This window comes from Protobothrops mucrosquamatus, unplaced genomic scaffold, assembly GCF_001527695.2.
Source record: "Protobothrops mucrosquamatus isolate PMUCROS unplaced genomic scaffold, P.Mucros_1.0 scaffold18, whole genome shotgun sequence".
In the NCBI taxonomy this organism is placed as follows: domain Eukaryota; kingdom Metazoa; phylum Chordata; class Lepidosauria; order Squamata; family Viperidae; genus Protobothrops; species Protobothrops mucrosquamatus.
The window spans coordinates 957,266-978,244 of NW_015386403.1; the positions used below are offsets into that span (position 1 = coordinate 957,266).

The 20,979-nt window shown below is 32.9% G+C and overlaps 1 protein-coding gene across 1 annotated transcript in view; it reads left to right on the plus strand.

Annotated features, from left to right (window-relative positions):
* Window positions 1–1,750: 1,750 nt before the first annotated feature.
* Window positions 1,751–20,979, plus strand: part of SATB1 (SATB homeobox 1) — a 92,922-nt gene continuing 73,693 nt past the window's right edge. Inside the window, exons 1-6 of the mRNA XM_015810741.1 lie at window positions 1,751–1,877; window positions 2,725–2,809; window positions 5,228–5,463; window positions 8,372–8,548; window positions 9,078–9,204; window positions 9,929–10,052. Of these exons, the coding sequence (XP_015666227.1) occupies window positions 5,253–5,463; window positions 8,372–8,548; window positions 9,078–9,204; window positions 9,929–10,052 (639 nt within the window). The 5' untranslated portion in view covers window positions 1,751–1,877; window positions 2,725–2,809; window positions 5,228–5,252. The remainder of the gene's footprint in view (window positions 1,878–2,724; window positions 2,810–5,227; window positions 5,464–8,371; window positions 8,549–9,077; window positions 9,205–9,928; window positions 10,053–20,979) is intronic.

The following is a 20,979-nucleotide window of genomic DNA, read 5'->3' on the forward strand; positions in this document are numbered from 1 at the left end:
AACCTGTGTCAGACATCTGAACATCTGTGTTACATAAATGTCCTGCCCAATTTTTCTGTAAGGCAATAAGATTTCAAAGAAATAACCAAGGAATTAAGATCTGTTGTAATTATTTTGACTGACATTTATATAAATATATTTAGATTATAATACTTTACATTAATCCATTTTATTAATGAATTCCTCACATACATAATATGTAAGACACTTCATTAGTATATCATTGGAAAATTATTACTCAAGCTAGGGCACAGGTTATTGGAGCAGGTTACCAATACTGAATTGGCTTTATTCAGTATTAATATTATCTAATGGCTTTTATAAATGCACAACCTTAGTTAAGAAAACCATGGAATATAACTTTTGTATGGGTAGTACTTTTTTCTAAGAACTAATCAAAGAAACCCATTTCAGTCTTAAAACTGGTAGCATTTCCATTTGTCTATTCAAGCGTTAGGTTCAAACTTGTTACAAGAGAAAGTGAAATGGCTGCTGGTGCTGCTGGTGTGTATATGTATTTTTACTTTAAGCTGTGACAATTAAGGTATTCCCCCCCTTCCTTCTCCTCAGTAGAGTATAGCAAGCTCCATCCTGTTTCTCCTAGCTAAGAAACCTTGAATACCAGCCATATGCGCACCTGCTCTCCATCCCCCATCTTTGTAGATCTTTCTGCCTGGGTAGATGTCCACTTCTTTCGAGCCCCACTTTGTTTCTAAGTTTGTTAGGTGCGCTACCTCTCGGAACTGACGAGGGAGTTCCGTTCGCCTTTGGCAACTAGTGCGAGTGCTCCCTTACCCCTATCCTGCTGCTGTCCCGCTGGTGCTGAAGGAGCTATGTACGTAGCTGCTTGGAGTTTATAGAGACTTTACACTTGCTTTTCCTTGCCCGTCCCTCGATTCTCCCCTTTGCTGCCCTCTCAACCCGAGCGCCCTCTCTCGCTAGCTTTATCAGGAAGTCGCTACTGCTGCTTCTGTTTTGGCCCGTACCCGGCGGCAGACCGCTCTGCATACGCTACACGATCGCCCAGTGCCCGTGCCAGCGGCATCTCTCGTTCGGCCGCATTGCTCCCTGTTATTCCGGGTATTGTGTGTAATAAATGCACAGCCGCCTCACACTAATCAAGCTGATTACAAATTCTTGCGCGCCCTGTGCCGGAAATCGCACCCCCTCGGCTCTCTCTACCCCTCCCTTCGCCTCCCCCCCACCTCCGGCTTTCTGGTTTTAACCCCCTCCCCCTTCTGCCTTAACCCTCCAGCCCCCTTTCTAATCCAATTCCCATTTCCACCCCTTCTTAGATGCCCTTTCTTCCATTTCCCCCCCCCCACAACCCCCGCGCATCGATTTACGCCGTCACCACCTCCTCCTGCTTGTCTGTCTCTCCCTCCCAGGACGGCGCGTCGGATGATCCGGGGCCGCCGGGGAAGAGCTCCAGGCAGCAGGAGGGAGGCTGCGTCCTCCTACTGTCTTAAACTGTATCTCTCCCTTAAAAAAATAAAGCCGGTAGCCCTCCGTGTTATTTTGTATTAAAATGAGGAGGAGGAGGAGGAAGAAGAAGCAGCAGCAGGAACACCAGAAGCGGCAGCAGAAAGCAGTAGCGGAGAGGAAAAGAGGAAGGAGCAGGAGCAAGGGACGGCGGCGGCAGGAGCAGGAGGAGGAGTGATGAGTCAACTAATAATTTAATGGGGACAGACCAAGCGAGAGGGCGAGAGCGAGCAAGCCAAGCTGCGTCCGGGGTACACACACACACACACACCACACACACACACACAGAGTAACATCTAGCAACAACCACCAAACCGGCCTAAATAACAGTTATAGCCAGCCGAGAGACAACAAGAATTCGAAATCTCACAGGATTAATTTATTACTGTTTTTTGGTAACCTGGTTTCCCTTTTTCTCACTACCATCTCTTGTCCCTAATCTTGATGTTGCTTAACTCTTCCTAAGTATATTATTTATAATTTTCTCAACTGAAGGATCTTGCTTTTGTTTTACTTTTGATGGTGATTGTATTTCTTTCCGTCCCCCATCCGTCCGTCTCTCCGGGTAAATGAGAAAGAGGAATTCTATGCATTACAAAATAATAATAAACAACAGGGGCGATAGTGAAACTAAGTGTTTATATCCTTAGTTTCTACTTTTCTGTAGCTTTTAGTATTTTTATTTTGTTTCTATTCTTTGAAGCTTTGTGCAGAAAGTTTTTAGGTTAGTTTTTTTTCTTTTTGTGGGAAGAAGGCATGTCTTCAGTTCTATTTTCTATTTATTTCTTTTTATAATATAATTATTATAAAAATAATTATAAATAGAAAACTCACTAGCTTTTCTGCTTTCTAGAGTGTCAAATAGAAAAGCTATCTCACCCCCATCTCTTTCTCTTACTTTTTCCTCTGTTCAGATTTAGGCAGGTCATTCCTAGTCTCAGTTTCCCTCTTTTTTTAAAAAAAATGTTTTGATTCAGTATTGTCAGCATTGTTTAAATATTATTAATTTGTATTGTTTATAATAATTATTTCCCTTTCTCATCATTCCCTATTATTGCAATCACCACGTTTCTGTAAATTTACTAGTACTTTCTTCTGTCTCTCTTTGGGTTTATTTTATTGCTTCCCCTTCAATGATTGCTACATTTGGCTTATATATTTTGCTTTTACTATGTTAATAAAAACAGAATTTTGGAAGGAAGTATCCTTCAGTTTATTTTATTTTATTTTTTTACAAAAAAGGATTTAGAAATCATCTTCAAGACATCGTTCTGCAAAGGAAATCTCCTTTGTTTCCATTATTTATATGCTGTCAAGTTTTGAAGTGGTGAGTTTCAGGTCTTTTTATGAAATTTCACTCAAACTGCAATCTTCCTGTTTCTAGATAGTGTTTTGCTTCTTTGTCTCTTTAAAAGGTCACAGTGAAAGCTTGGCCTGGATTATCACAACCATATGGAATGGATAAGAACAGAGCCTCTTTTAAATGTGATTAAGGGGTTTTATCAGAGAAAGGAGGAGGAGATAAAGAGAAAGGGGAGGGAGTTAAGTCTCAAAGTATTGAAGATACAGTAGTCATTTCTACTTGCAGAACCATATGCAAACAACTGAAATCCACTCACAAAATATTTAAAATGTCATCTTCAGCAGTATACACATGCAGTAATATATATTTTTCTAAAACCTTATAGAACAAATGCTTGAATAGGAAACCAGCAGAAACTCTTCTTCCTGTCATATCTAAAGATAATTATTAACTCTTCGTGACAAATCATGCTGAGTATATCTCATTGGTATTTCAGAAGCTTTGTTGAACTTTAGCCTTGAATGTAAAAGTTTAAATTGGTAAATTATGTGAAGTTTTTTTGCACTTTTTGTTTACATTTCTTTTGCATTATACTCTTTTTTGCAAGATGATTAAGCTGAACAGTGTAGATACAGTGGATATGACCAATTCAGTATTTTTAGTCACTATACTGTATATAAAATTGATTGCTAGCATAATATCTTTATTCACTGGTTATGGCTGGAGAAATATATGTGTTAACTAATGAAACAAAAAAAATGTGTTTAAATTGTTAAAAAGTAGTAATTTTATAGTTCAAAATATTTTAGGTCCTTCAGCTAATTTCAAATTAAGGAAAGAAAAGCTTGGGTATTAAGACATGTTTCGATGAAGTACTACCAAGGACTCTGTAGATGTTGGTAATTTAGATATGCAGTTTTGAGTTAAATAGCAGTTAATGTAATGAAAAAGAATAATCTTGATTAAAAAAGTGATTAAAGTAGGCATATTTATTGTTAATGAGACTCATAACCAAAAACAGATGGGACCACAATCAATGGTAAACCTTTGGTTCACAGCATGTCACCCCAGAGTGTAAGGATAAATAACCATTATATTCTAAAATTTATATTTATTCAATTGGCAGTTTTAAGGATACAGCTAACTTAAGATTAACATTACTTTGTATTATGAAAGACAAAGCAGATATGACTAAGTAAGGAACAAATTTGCAGTGAGAATATACAGCATTATCACTACAATGAAAATCTTGTCAGAGCTGTAAAAGGGATATTTTTACTGTAGATTAAAACATTATTTATTAATGTATTGATTTTTTTAATGTAATCTCACCCTTCCCATCCGCAGTTATAGTGTTTACACTTAATTTTGTAAGTACTGCTTCATAAATGACTGGTCACCTGTTCCTAGTGTTTATACTGCATATATAATAAAGCAGATAGTGTGATTAAATCTTCAAACAGGTAGCAGTCCCTCTATTATAAAGCAAATATATGTTCATAATAATATATACATAAATGTATTAATATAATTTTAATAATTAAAAGTACTTTTGTGTTTTTGTATTATAGTAGTTAGTGGTTACTGTGTATGTGTTGTACTACAAAAAATAGTAAAAGAATTAAAGAATTTGAAAGCAATATTGAATGATAGTAGTTAGGCTAACAGCTTTTGTTTAGTTTAATAATACAAATTTATCAATATATAAAAATTCATCAAATGGTGTAATAGGTTTGAAAGATTTTCAACTTGATACCCAAGAAAGTTAGGAAGGCTTAAGGAGACTTCCACATGTGGCATTTATATGATAATTTGACATGTTGCTATAGGAAAATAAGTTTTTAATCTTATCTGATCCTGAACTGCCTTTTAATGATAGAACAATTCTTTTTACAAATTCTAAGTTAATATAGGAGACTTTTTTAAAAGATGCACATAAAGGAAACTTCATATTCCTAGTTTATTAAATGCCTGGGTAAAATTTTAATCCCTTTATTTCATGAAGAAGTTAAATAATCCAAGATTTCTATTAACTGAAGTGAAATATTTTAGTAATTTGAGGAAATCATACTAAGCTCATAAATCACATTAAACTTACAATCTTAGAAGTTTTAAATAAGAAACTTAGAGCAGACTATATTATTCTGTGAATGCTACTAAATATATATGCAGTTCTCACTAATAATATATAAGATATAAATCTCATATAAAGGTATATAATGATATATATATATATATATATATATATATAGATAGATAGATAGATAGATAGATAGATAGATAGATTTGATAGTTAAACAGTTTTCCCATAAATACATTTTTATTTAAGAGCCAGTTAATATTATGTGAACATGATATACAGATGTATTATGTACATGTACATGTGCCTACATAAAATTACGCACGCGTATACAACACATTTTTTTTTTCAAATCATGGCAGGTGATCTTTAGAGGCGGGACTGAGTATGGATCACTTGAACGAGACAACTCAGGGGAAAGAACATTCAGAAATGTCTAACAATGTAAGCGATCCGAAGGGTCCACCAGCCAAAATTGCCCGCTTGGAACAGAATGGGAGCCCATTAGGAAGAGGAAGACTTGGAAGTACAGGAACTAAGATGCAAGGAGTGCCTTTAAAACACTCTGGACACCTGATGAAAACACAAATTAGAAAAGGTAACACTATAATAATATGAAACATTAATTTTTAAATTATATATATTGTCTTAGAAGAAACCTACTTTCAAGTTTGTGTATAATCTGTACCTCGCAATGGCATTTTTGTTCAACAAATATAGCATTTTTAAATCTGATAGAAATGGTACTTGGAATATTGAACTGTATGCCTGGATGGAGCATCTTGTTTTGCAAGGTGGGGTCTTTTTAATAGGAAAAAACTGTCATACTTTCAGATTATTTTTCTCATTGAACACAAATAATGCTATTAATCAAGGTCAATTTTCCTATAAAGTCATTTTGCAGACATCTGTGTGTATATTGTCAAAATACTTTATAACATACGAATAAGTAGAAAAGGTTCTTGAAATAGCCAGATTTATACTTCTATCTGCTCTTGACAAAAATCCAAAATTGGAAGATCAACATTTCTGACGCATTTGCTAGTTGAATTCAAGAAAGTAATGTAAAGCTTTTTTGATGTTCTGTGGAAACTCCTTTACGATGACAATTTTTTCGCACTTTTATTTCCTTAAGTACAATTCATTACTGAGCAATGAACAACTTGGGTGTCATATTGTTCAGTGACTGGTTTGCTGTAATTAGACATTCTCACACAAGAAAAAATGCTTTTAGAGCCAGTGACTGATGCAGTATGTGTGTGTCCATGGCTATTGTTTGTATTATGGTTCTGTTGAAGTAAAATTAATAGTATACATGATGATCTTTTTGGATCATAAACAGCACTCATGATAATTTAATCAAAATACAACATATAATTTCAAATTCATTTAATACTTCTTTCCTCAGTATTATTGTTGCATGTTTCTAAGTCAGATTTCTTGGAATTGCTATACTGAGACAATTAAAAGCACCAAGTTAGAAGGCAGTGGCTTCCATTCTGATGCATAACATTTATCATACAATAATTTACTTTTTCCTTGGATTGGCGAAAACAAAGAATATATTGATCTTAAAATGAACGGACACAGCAGTCCGTATTGTTTAGATCTGTATCTATTAAAAATAGAATAACAGCACTTCAGCAAATTCTTTGGCCTCTGCTCATGATTACCCTATTTATTGATTGTTTGCCAAGAATGTATGCATCTTAAGAAAGCCAAGGGTAAGGCATTAAAAATATAATTTATTGCTGCTTTTTAAACAGAGTGCATTAATATTGTACTTTGAAGCACTGAGGCTATGTAAAAAGACTTTCTGACGCCTGTAAACATATAAGTTCCATAAATTCCTAAATAGGAGATTTGAGCTGTGTCTGGTATTATGTGATATTTGCACAGCAAACTTTAATGCCAGGACAGTTTTAGACAGGGATTCAACAGACTTCTCTGCTCCTTACAGCAGACACTCTGTTTATATAGACTCATAAACCTTCAGCAAATCCTCTGACATTGCTTTCAGGTTTAAATCATACTATATTTTTAGCATTGAACACTGACCAGTACTTTCCCCTTTAATACTAGAAGGTTATAAGGTTTCTGCACTGTCTTGCTAAGTACTTGAGTGATCAGCAACTTGTCAAGTTATACTAATCAAGGAAGCTTTATCATAATAGTATCATATAGAAAGAAGTATAGCATACTTATTCTAATGGGGAAAGATTTTCATTTTCAGTTGAGACATATTTCACACACACTGCTTTTTTTTTAGTTTTAGTAATGCATTTCTCTCTTGTTTTGAGGCCAGTGTAAGAAAAATGTAAGGTAAATATATACCTTATTGTATTTCTGAAATATGGATATGAAGTATGAAGGGAATTAATGAATATTCTGCAGTAAGGCTTCTAATAATGTTAAATTCCTAGCCTCATTGCTATGTTCTGGTTTTGGTAGGTGAAAGCTTATCAAACCTCTGACAAGAAATGAAGGAATAATGCACCAATTTATATTGTAATATTTATCTGGAGATTTTTTTCTGACAATGTTTGAGATGTACAATATTGGTAAGCATTTAGAATTGTGTTTCATGCTGAGTTTGTTTAACAAACTAGCAAATTTGAGCTTGTTCTGCAAGCAAGTGTAGTTGGTTTGCGAGATTCTGCCTAAAAAATGTAGACAGAACAATATCTATTCCGTAGAATCATACAATTTTGTGTCAATAGTTCCTTGAAATGGATATTAAAATGTTCTGGAAATATATATAGCAGAGCATTTTATTAAAAAAAATAAAGAATACCATGTAAATTATACCATGTCTATTTAGAAATAAGACCTGTTGAATTCAGTAGAATTCATAGGTCTAAAGCGTGTGTGGTGTGGTGTGGTGTGGTGTGGTGTGGTGTGTGTGTGTGTGTGTGTGTGTGTGGAATTTGGATTACAATAAATTTACAGTAATTAGCTTTTGAAAACATCTTCTATATTCTGTTTTCCCTTGTTCATTTTCTTTTATTCCAACCCATACAGTTAGCTAAGATTAGATTGTGTTTTTTTTACTGTTTTCTAAATATAAAAATTTAAAGAAAAATCAGATTAAAGTGATATTTTATGAGTACTGCTAATTCAGTAATTTTCTATAGTAGTTTGTGTACTGCCAACAATTTTCATTGTAAATAGAGTTATGTAAATTGCATTGCAGTGACTTCTGAAGTTTTCTGCAATGTGTGTTTAAGTAGTAGTACTGAAGTAGTACTTTTCACAAGTAATCATACAGGTTATGGACAACCAGGATTATTTGTCTTCAAGCAACCTTATTCTTTATATAGTATTGAATTCCTCAGCAGATCAAAATCTTTTGCACTTTTTAAAAAATGTGTTTGTGTTGTTTCCCATACCTTGCAAAATCTAGAGTTGGCCATTTGTTCAATTGTCTAATAATTCTTTAATAGTCCACTCAGAAAGTATATGTAAGTACTGTGCAAATGTTATTTCTGAACATTGTTATCTTATAGGAACCATGCTTCCAGTTTTCTGTGTTGTGGAACATTATGAAAATTCCATTGAGTATGATTGCAAGGAAGAACATGCAGAATTTGTTTTAGTAAGGAAGGACATGTTATTCAACCAGCTAATTGAAATGGCATTATTATCACTTGGATATTCTCATAGCTCTGCTGCCCAAGCAAAAGGTAAATGTCATGATAAATTACAAAATATTTTGTATTTATTAATGGGGATAGTGAAGTACAATTTTCCTTGGTTTCAGGAATGTTAAGAGTTCCAAATCTGGTTGTTGTATATATATAACAGTAATACATCCTTCAAATTTTGCTTTAGCTATTTATTTTATTCATAGGGAACATTGAGGTATGATAGTATTTTTCAAATAGTTTCAGTGGAAGAGGCAACATTAACTATATATAAATATAAATCATTTTTCAATAGAAAATCAACTTTATTCTAGCACTAAGCCTCTCTACTGAGAAATTTGCACAGTGTGCAAAAGAGTAAGAAGGCATAGGGCACTATTTATGGTTTCTATAGATTTCTGTATCTGTTTATCAATTCTTGCTACAAGAGAAAAAAAATTAGATGGTGAATTGATTTTAAATTTCATTAAAAGAAGTTATTACAAGTAATTTTACAAACATATATTCTTTTATCTAATTTCTTAACATTGTTGACATAGTTTTCCTGGAATCGTTCTGTTTGATGCAGGATTGATCCAGGTTGGGAAATGGAACCCAGTTCCTCTATCCTATGTGACAGATGCTCCTGATGCGACTGTAGCTGACATGCTGCAGGATGTTTATCACGTAGTCACACTGAAAATCCAATTGCACAGGTATGTCACATAAAGCAGAAATCTGAGTAAGAATCAGAATCTGATATATTGTGACTACTCCAAATCTGCTTATGTCAGCATAAAATCTCTGAATACTACCTACGTTCTTTTGTTACTGCAGTGTGGGGGTAAAAAAAAACAACCCACAATATGGTAAGAAATTTTATATTTAGTTAGTTCTGTTTCATAGCTTTCTTTTTCTGGGATCTCATTAAAAGTATATAGCATTTTAGTCAATTAAATGATGCATTGCAAGAAGGCATTTTACATAAAGTTTACTTAAGAGAAAAATATTTTTGCATATCATGAACAGCACCATCTGTGTGCATTTTGAAAAAAGAATGACTTGTTCACTCTTATTGTTGCAGTCAAGGCTTTAAAATTTCGCTGTAACTAAAAGGGGGGAAGCTAATATATTAATTCTTTTCATGATCAGTCGTGAAAAGGCATTACACCTTAAATTGTTTTACCAAGCGCATCAGAGCAGGAAGGTAGAAGTAACATGGAAAAATAGTCGCCACATGCAGCTGATGTATAATTCATGCATCAATACAGCAGATGTGTTGTATAAAGTAATTAACTAATCGGAACAATCAGGAGACTGAGAGCAATCTCCAGATGCATCTGCTTGATGCACAGAATGAAATCTGTCTGTCTTAAAGGAATGTTCAGCAGCAGAATGCAATCCTGTAATAATCCTTTTTCTAATCAATGTCTCAAATAGTTGCCCTAAACTAGAAGACTTGCCTCCTGAACAATGGTCTCACACAACAGTAAGAAATGCTCTGAAGGATTTACTGAAGGATATGAACCAGAGTTCATTGGCCAAGGAGTGTCCCCTTTCACAGGTACTTAGCATAACATTCAGTAAATAATAAAACACCATAGGCAGTGTTGAACTGAGATTTCTGCATACAGTTGCCACTAGAATTTTTGAGAAAAATAAGATTTCATATTTTTACATTGATGTACTATATTTTAAGCATCAATCAACCATTTAGGATAGTGTAGCCTGTGAAAAAGTTGAATATTCATTCAATTTTAATATCAAAACTGCTTTGAAATTTTTTATCAGAGGCACATGTTTATTATAATAATTAAATAATGGAGTTTGTAAAACACATTCCCAGGTTTAAATTTTATGTTACATAAAAAGTAGGTTAATTTTGAAATGTTTTAAAAATAAAGAGTTACTATAGAGAAACTTAATTTAACAAATCCAGTTATATAATACTAAATATAATGGATGAAAATTATTCAAGGACATTGCTAAAAGTTTTTTTAGTTCATTCCCATTGTTGAGGTTTATATGAGAAATGTGCAAATTAAAATGCACGTATTAGATTTTAAGAAAGAAAAATGATCATGCAAAAATTATAATTTCAATTTAATTACAGTATTATTCTATGTGAATAAATATTTTCAATCAAAAATGATTTTGACGGATTTTTAGATTCAACATTCCCTCCCCATTTTAATTTTTGTTGAAGGAAATATATTCTTGATCATTATCAGGATGTACAATATAGTTCCCTTCATTAATTCATTCTGATTTCCATAACCATAAACAATTATCCAAAAGTAACTTCTGTTATTTCTACTACCAATCCATTTGGTTTCTTGTTCAATTGACCAATTGTCAGTATAATCAATCTTTTTTAGAATTTTTTTTTAAGATATATCATGGAGATAAAAAATTTCAAATGGTTACACCATCATGAATCACACCACATAGTTGTCAGATTAAGTTTCAGAGCAATATGATTCCCTTCCTGGCTATGCAAACGTGGTAGTGTCTTTCACAATAAAAAGAAAAATTATTTTGATTTTAAAGCTAGAAAAGCATAATTAGTTTATATGGTAAACCAAACATACTGATCTGGAAATATTCTCATATGAAAAAGCATGTGTGCGATATTAGTTTAAAATTAACAAAAGAATTAATATATTTTATTTCAGTAATCCCTTTTACAAGTCTGTAAAATAAGACAATGTTTTTATTCTTATGTTGTAGCTTGAGACTAAGGGACACCTAATTCATTTTGGAGACAGATTTGCACTTGGAACTTCCTGATTTACAGCTTGATCTTTTTCTCTTGATTCTGATTCATTGTTCAGCATCTAGAAAGTAGTTTAATTACGTTTGAATAATTACTTAATTTTTATGTTTAACATACCAACTTTAAATGCACATTTCTTAATAAATGTTACTGAAATAAATGGATGTTTTATCCAAACAAATGTTGAATTTTCCGGAATCAAGATATAGGATATATTCCCTGTTTTGTTTGGAATGTTTATGTAGATAGAACATTTGTATTTAGAAAACTCATATGCCTACTAGAACCTTCAACCTGAGTATATTTGTGGTTATTATGTAAGAATCAATCTCTATTACCTTTAGGAGATAGAAACAAAAATGATGCTTGCAATTTTTATTGTACAAAAACATTCATTTGGGGCCGTAGAATTATATTCTTTACATTTGACAAAGTCTCACCCAGTTCTGTGTGTAAATGGAAATATCCTGGTAATTCAGTGTTTTCCAATGAAAGCTTGTGATACAAGTATCAGAAATAAATATAGCTAATATGCATGGGTAGTCCCCTTAGTGCTGATTTTAAAAACAGTGCAGATTGATAGTCTGATGCTATGCATATTTGATACACATGTTTACTTAGAAATACAGTAAGTTCCACTTTATTCAGTAGTTTTGTATTTGTAAATAGGTTTGTATAGCCTATGTAATAAAAAAGCAAATTATTTTTGCTTATTTTGGCACGTATTGTAGTCTAGTTGCAGCTTTCCAAAATAAATGTGATGCAATGAGAAATGAAAATACCTGTCTCCTTTATATTAGTTTCATTACAGTAAATGGTAATCTGAAATCTACTAAGCCAGTACTTCTCAACCTTTGATATTTTAAGTTTACTTTGTCGAAGTATTTTGGTCTTACCATGATAAAACAGAAGAATTATTTTTCTCTAAAAGGACATGGGTATTTTTATAGGCATTATAATTATCATTTGCAGAAAATTTAAAAACTTAATGTTTTAATGATTTGCCTTTTGGCCCACCTAGATTCTTTTATGAATGCACCTTGCACCTGCATATCACCCATTAGGAACCACTATGCTAAACAGCATTAATGTAAAAAGAGAATATTAATTTCATTGTACTTAGGTATTTTATTAATGTATTCAATTTGTAAGCCACCTGCCTCCTAGCGATTCTGGAAGAGTGTAGTAATCAAGCAATCATACTCTTTTTCCCCCAGAAATCTAGATGCGAAGTTTGACATGCCAAGTCTCATTGGGCTAATATCACTGTGAAAGAGTTGTATTCCATTTTGCACGCTTGTATCACTGGTTTTAGTTCAATTAAAAATAGAATTGTAACAATTTTAACAATGTTTCAAAAAATAATGTTGTCTCCTTTTATAATTTTATACCAAATATAATGGGTAGAGAAAGATAATCCTCTGTGTGAGATGGATACAAAATCATGTTATTTAAAGTTATTAAGAAGACTTGCCATTGCCTACTAATTTTCCATCTTCAACATACCAAAACCTAAGAAACTTAGATTTGTATGGAATCTGAGATTTTGAGTCAAAAATTTAGCTTTATATAAACTTTTACTAAAAGTCCTAAGAAATTTATTAATAAAGAATAATTAATGAATGATTTTGCTTATACCAAACAAAATCTTCTTTGTATATACTCTATGTATTGGGCTGTTTTCTTCTTAAATATTTTGTATTTTGTTTAGCACTTTTTCACCATCAGTGTAATGAAAATTGCATTCTATTTTTTGTTTAATCATAGTTTCTTTTTTTTTCTTATTTATTTTATTTATTTATTTTATTATTCGAATTTATATCCCGCCCTTCTCCTTGTGGACTCAGGGCGGCTGACAATCAATTAAAAACACCAATAACAATCACAAAGTTAAAATTAATTAAAATGAAATATTTAAATTGTCTGATTAAAATATAATTAAAAACCCCTCTAAAAACCCCTCTTAAAAATTATCCTAGGCCAGTCCCGCTTGTTGGAACAGCCATGTCTTGAGGGCGTGGCTTTTAAGAAATGTGTGAACATCCTTTTTGTGGTTGCAGTACAAATTAAGTGCCCAGGAATATTTCTTGCCATTATGTCTAAAGCAACCTACAACCTATAGCATCAGACAAATTCACATGTGACTATGCAGCATTTTTAAGTTTGGGACCTAAAGATGGTTAGCTATTTGCAGAATAAATAAGCAGCAAATAGCTACTTATTTAAAAGATTATTTTGTGTCTTTGGAAATTAGATTTGAAATGCAGAGTATCATACATTGACCTTTGCTTAAGCACTGCAGGATCACATTGCCAGTCTTTTGAGCTGTTCTGCCTACTTTCATGCTTTTTGTTATTTTAGTAGTCTTTAGCCTTATTTTGAAAGCCTTCTGCAAATGACCAAGCTTCTGATAAAAGCTTCTTCTATCATTAGAATAGTCCTATAGGAATAAAATAAAAGGGAGAAAGTATGAGAAAATGACATCGCAGAAGGAGAAATAAAAAGTTTATTCATTAATATTTGTTCAATACTCATTTCATTGCAGATTTAAACTTTGTCTAAGCACCAGTGTTCAGCTTCCTCTATTATACATTTATTTTATGTAAGATATGAATATTTTAATTTCTAGGACTGAACTCTGTATATTAGCATACAAACAATATGTAGGTTATGGTTGAGGAAAAGTAATCAAAATTAAAAGCCATTATTCCTACAAAGTAGATTTCTCCAATTTAATATTAAACACATCTCCTGGATATCAAGTTAGAGAAAAATCCTATGGAATTGAATGAAGTTGTGACAGTATGGGAAACCAATTTCAAGCAAGAGTACATTGTGTTTTCATTGTTTTTTAACTGACTTATTCTCATTGAAAGTCATATAGAAGTGTTGTACTATACTGCTAATTCCTTAAAGCCAGTAAAATACATTATTTGAATTGATCTGATTATTGGAGTGAGATTTAATTCAAACGCAGGGAATAGATCTGGATGAGGAACTCAGTATGAGTTCTAAATGAATCCCTCAGAATATAGCAGTGGGTTAGATTTTTGCAAATTAAGGGTGAATTCAGACAGGATGGAGGTACAATCATTAAGGGATTGCTCGGGTGATGAGGGGGACTGTACTTCCTGTAAAGGTATTATATTGACTGGATATTAATTACTTAATGCTGTGTTGTCACTAGAGGTGTTGTCAATTGTTCAAAATATTTTTTATCAGGTTTGATTAATATTTATCCATCAAATTTATATAGTCACTCATCTCCCTTCTCTGGGTAGCGCAAATTGGGCAATTATCGCAGCTTTCTAAGATAGCCTAGATAGTTTTGGAAGCTTCCACTTAAAGCACTGAGTTATACGTGAAACACTTTCAAAAGACTACAAACACTCCATTGAAAGTAAGGGTTCGGGTTTTAACATCTGAATATATTCATCTATTGCTATGTAATCTATTGCACTCATTTTTATGCCATTTTTAAGTACTGAATTTAATTTTAAGTCCCAGATAATTTGGGGCTAGTTTATCTCAAGGATTACTTGATTCCACTATATAATTAATGCCAGATATAGTATTAATAGAGTATCTTTTCACTGATAGTATTCCATGTGTAGAATATTTTTACTACTGCCAGGCCTCTACTTTCCATTTGTTTTGCTTTTTTAAAGACCCATTTTGGAGATTTTAATAAATTGGTGTATGGTATTTTTAAAATAAGACCAATTTTACTTGATTTAAAATAATACATATTTCATTTGATTTTGTACAAACACAGGGAGATATGTTGTGATACTTTTTAACAAACTGCATATATAACTCTTGAAGTAACAAATATACATATACATACATAAAATGGAGTATATTGTACAGATCCATATTCACATCAGCACAATTTTTCTACAGAAGCAAATAAATATATCAATAATAGTTTTCACTTGAACTACACCACTGTTTCTGTCAGGGAATTATAGGACACTCATATTTTACTTTTGCCAAAGCCAAAGACTGCAAAGGGCTCACAGCTTTTTATCCTGAATTTGTTTTTGTTTTTTTTGCTGTTGTTGCCTTTTGAGATTGTAGACACTGATATGGACAAAGAAAACAAATACCATTCTCCTTATGCCTGGCAACATTTTTTTCTGAAATGATATGGATTGGGTACAGAGAGAGACTACAAAAGACAAGAGTTGTAAAGTGGTGAATTCATGAACAGTATCTTACAAACTTTCTACCCTTCCCAAAATGAATAAATTTAAATAAACAAATTTAAATAAAATAAATTCAGCACAGATTCTTTATGTTTCTTGCTTTGATTGCCTTGCCCTTTTTTGTCTAATTTCCTTACATTTGATATATTTGCTATCAACTTGAATTATAAATAGTCCACATGCAGAACATTTATAGCATGTTGATCGATATTAACTATTACATAACATAATATTTATAATGCCACAAAAATTGTAACAACTTGGAATCAGCTTTAATAAATAAATTATTTAATAAATATTTAATTAAAAAGTGCTATATAAAGTTATATTTGTTTTCTAATTCATTGACTTATAGACATGGGAAGATGGCTAAGATAATGTAGCTTATCTTTCCATATTTCCTTTATAGGATTCTTCATTTATCAGACTATAAAACAGCACTTGCCTGAAGGATGAAACAAGTAATATCTGTTTCCATTGTCAAACTGGTTCTAGGGCCTGATTTTTTTACATTTTTTTTATTGAGAAAGAATATAAGATCATACGCATACATGTACTTTTATATTTTAGAATTGTTATTATATGTTACAATTCTTTTTAATTTTACAAATGCTTGTACTCACTAAGTCCTTGAAAAGTAGGGAAAACCACATGAGTAGTAGCAACAGCAACAACAAATATTTTATGTGTTTCTCGTAATCATAATAGCTGCATCATATCATAGAATAGTTAACATGACTATTAATATACAACTCTTTATGTTACCAGGCCTTTGTGAATTAAGGCTGTTTCTTGTATGCAAGATATGCAAACAATATATCAATGGCAGTTGAATGTTTAATGCAAAAGTAATGAGTCAGTTGATCTGCTAGGCTCAAGTATTTATAAGAAGAAAATACATAATTTGAATTTTTGAGAACTATTATATAATTTCAATTTTAGACAATATTTTATTAATCTGATATGTTTCAAAAGTATCTCACAGGAATCAAGGCAAACTAATAGAGGCTCAAAATAATATGTGTTCAATTTTTGATTCAACTTCATTGGTCTTAACATTGTGTTGGTACTTTAATTCCCTGGAATAGTTTACAGACTACCTGGAAAAAGAATACAAAGAGTTGCTTATCTAATTTATGTTGACACAAGTATTCATAGAGTATATTGTTTCCAAATATGTTTGGTTTGCTCTTTGACCATTAAGTGGACCACTAGATTGCAAAGGGATTTAGGCCTAAATGCTAAGTATCAAAACTTCCAAGTGGTAGGAAAATTTGCACAGTGCAGGTAGTCTTTGAATTAAAACCATTTGTTCAGTGATTGTTCAAAGTTATGACAGTCCTGAAGTAAAAGATCCATGCACAAAATTAGTGCTGTTACACTGCTCCCATGGCCACATGATTGGCCTACCTGCACTTAAAACTCCAGGGACACTACAATTCCCCCACCCTCCTATATCTCCTCATAATTTGGGCCCCTGCCATTCTACTCTTTTCCACCTGAGCTGGCTTCACCGGCCTCCTGCTCAGGCTTATGATGAGGCATTCTCAGTCTAGTTGTTGGGCCAGTCTGGGGCTTGGCTTCATGCTGTTAAAAGGGGTGGGGGAATAAACCAAAATCAATCTTTTTATTTCACAGCGTGAAGCCAGACCTACTCAGGAGCTCTTTATAGAGTGGTGTTTTGGCATAGTGTGGCCCAAGGGATGGCTTTGTCTTTTTTTTTCTGTAGCACAAAGCCAAAGCTTAGCCCTGCAGCACAAGCAAGTGAAAAGCAGTGAAGGTGAACTGGAGTAGCAGAGTGCAAGGCAGCAGGGGTTTCGGAGTGCAGAATGGTGAAAACAACTAGGACTGGATTAAAGCAACTTCAGGGCATGGCAACCAGCTGCAGAGCTTTTTGCCACTCACAGTACTGAGTCATCCAACGAGCAAAGATGGAAAAGAAGATAGGTAGCTGGGGGAAATGGGAGGCAGTCCGTATCTTACGGAGGAATGGCTTGGCTACTCAGTTAATGACTCATGATTCCCAATTAACCACCAAAATGGGAATGTCATACTAATTTTGATTGATGCAAATAAAAAAAAAAGACTTTAATGTAACCCATTTGAATGTTATTCCATCAGTCCAATTTAAAGAGATTCCAACAAGTCCCACTTTTTGTGTACAAGTGATGAGGTGGGCTAGCTACAGTGATTCATGTTTATAACCCCTTCATCCTTTTTAGTCAATGTTCCAGATAGGACCAAAGAATTTAATCTAATTAGCAGACAACATAGAAGCAGTTTGCAAAGTTTTGTTCAATATTGACACATTCAAAGAATAATTCACTGGACAAAAAAAATTTTCAAAAGTTTTGCTTCTTGAAAAACGTTTGGTGATTATGATAGACCCCTTCAAATAACACAAATACAATTTCAGAATAATTGTATCACACAGGAATTTTGAAAAAAATGAAATTAACTTTTAATAACTATAATGTATTTAATTGCATAATGTTTCAGATACATTGCATGACTTAAATAGGATTAAAAGTGTTTTGCTGCTGATGTTTGTTTGTACTCAATATCTAATGCATCTCACTGAAGTGTGCGACAATAGTCAACCACTTGATGGATTCTAGTTTCCCTGTTATCATTTTTCCATTGTGGCATTGTCTTCGTGAAACTTTTCCCCATTTTTGTCACTGACTGGACTTAGATTTTCGGGAAAGAAATGTAAATGCAGAAAGTGAATCTTCAGTGATATGTTGCATTTCATGGTCTTCTATGTTGTAAGAAGTTTGTCAACCAGCTGGATATAGTTTGGTGCTTTGCAGTTGCCAAGAAAATTCTCAATGACATTCTTGAATGCTTTCCAGGTGATTTTCTCTAGCCCTTCTAACAGATCTTCAAACCACTTGTCATTGACGATGTATCTGATCTGTGGACAAACAAAAATGCATCAGTTATTCTTGGAAATATCTGTCTCCAATAACAAAAAATTTCATCTTGATCATCACTTTCACAACATTTTTCATTAGTCCTAATTTTATGTGAAGAGAAGGCAAAAATATCTTTGATAGGTCAACAAATGGTGCATGTGTTGTTTTTTTCTATACTGGAACTAAATTCTTTCATAGTGGCCATTTCCTTTTAAAGTAATGCGACCTTTTTGCATGGCTGTCTCTTTTGCATATGTAACAACAATACTTGGTATATCCGAACTGCATTCCAAGCAGCAGCGCCAGCACTTTAGATCTTCACAGATATTCCACATGTTCTTGGTGTACTGGATATGCTTCAACTACAGTTCATGTTTTTTGTATTTTTTTTCCATATGTGCAACCTAGTCATTGTGTAAAAGCAGAAGATTTCTATAAAATTGTACGTGATATGCTAAATTATAGGTTATTTTCATGCTTAGGAACAAAAAATCTGTAAGATATACCACAAAATGTTCAGGAAGAAAAATCTTTGTCGTTCAGTGTCATTATTTATAGCTGATCTTACAATAATAAGCTGACAGTCACTAGGTGATCTTGGCTGGTAGCTATTTGAGATCAGTACTTGAATGAAATTTCACCATAACATTTTAAGGATAGACTAGAAAATTATTTTAAAATGAAAATGTCATTTTAAAATAAGATGTTTGCTTAATAAATTAAACTGAGAGGAATGAAACATTATTAAATATTCCATTTTATTTAGTTAGTATTTTCTTTTATTTATAAGTTGCTACAGTCTACATTGGTTTGTTTATAATAATAAAAATATTAAAATAAAAACATCAGCACAATAATAATAATACAATTGACATGCATTCTTCATTCCCCTAAATGATCTCCTAAAGTCTATTACCAGCTTCCAGAAGATGATTAGAGAACATGCTAATTTGACTTCAATGGAAAGCTGTTCCATAATAGAGAACTACAGCAAAACAAAAAAAGAAAACAAACAATATCCACTGTGTGCGAAGCTTTGCCCCTTAACTTCTCAGTAATAGGAAATTATTAGCAAACTCTGAGAAGCTGTGAAGCAAAGATTTGATTCTGAAAATATTAGAAAACCATATAAGTCCTTTGTAGATGAACACTAAAACTGATTTGCACTCAGAACTAATGCAAAATCCACAGTAAAGGTATTACATGATTATGGCATCTATAACCTACCAATATGTAGGCTGTTGCACTTTGTGCTAGTTGCAATTTCTAATTTATCTTCAAAGATAGTGTTATGCTGAGTGTGTTATAGTAGACTGGTTGTGTATCAATAAGTTCATGAGTCACTGTTGTTAAGGCTTTTTATTTCAATTAGAACATTAACTAGTATACCATTCAGAGTTTGACCATCACTACCACCCACTATTTATCAGTAATCCTGAGTTCAGGAAGATCATCCTGATCATGGACCTGCTTCTTCAGGGGACGTGCCAACACATCCCAAGTTACAACTAAACCTAGCAGGTTGCCTTTCTGAACAAAGAGCAATTTCATTTGGATTAGATTTAGGCAGCAATGGAACACCCTTTGATTTCTTTTTTGTATCCTTGAACCTTACTGAAAATACTAACCTCAGAATTTGATTATACAAACACTGAAAGGCAACTTTATTGGAATAACAAGATAGTAAGCAATAGCACTTTCTACATCTGTAGACAGCTGTAAATATCTTTATCAAATGCAATAAAGTATTGTAAATAATTTTAAAACTCTTCTATATTTGTTAGCATTGGTCTTAAGGTCAGTGAAAATCTGTTTTGTTTTAGAGCTATGTGTCTATATTATTTATTATGTTTCATTTAATTTTTCAGTGAACAATTTTTTAAAAACCAGAAAATTCATTACTTTTCTCATTTGAAAATTGTATGTATTCTTGAAAGTGTTTCAAAGAGGAATTTGAAGAAGCATGTTGACACAAGTGAAACACCTTACCTTGAAGAGTGAGAGACTCATTCTTGGAAAACCTAGATGAAAGCTCAATAGATTTATTGTCTCTGCATACAAGAAATGCTTGTATTTTACTAACATGCTTGGCAAAGCAATTTGTTTTGAGTGTTCTGCACAGGCCTATTTTTTTTCCAAAATTTACTACTTTTTTATATACATCTACTCTTAATAAACACTTTTCTATTTAACATACATTATGTGATATATGCTCTATGTACAGCTTAGCCTTAGTATACCCTTTTTAAATTTAGCTTTTCTCCAAAATTCTTATACTTTTTAAATGCACTTCTCCATAAGAATACTGATTTAACCTTCTAAGTTACAGTAAGAATAGTGACTAGCAAAAATGATGACTGCCCCAGGAGCTGTTGATATAGTTCTACAGAGGAATTGTTGAGACTGTCATTTGTACTTCTTTAACTGTCTGGCTTGGTACAGCAATGGATTAGTTAGGACTACAGAAAGAACAATTGCAACCAGCCTACTTTCCATAGAAGACCTGTATATTGCATGGGTCAGAAGGAGGGATAAGAAAATACCTAAAGACCCTTAGCATCCTGGACATAACCTGTTTCAACTCTTCCC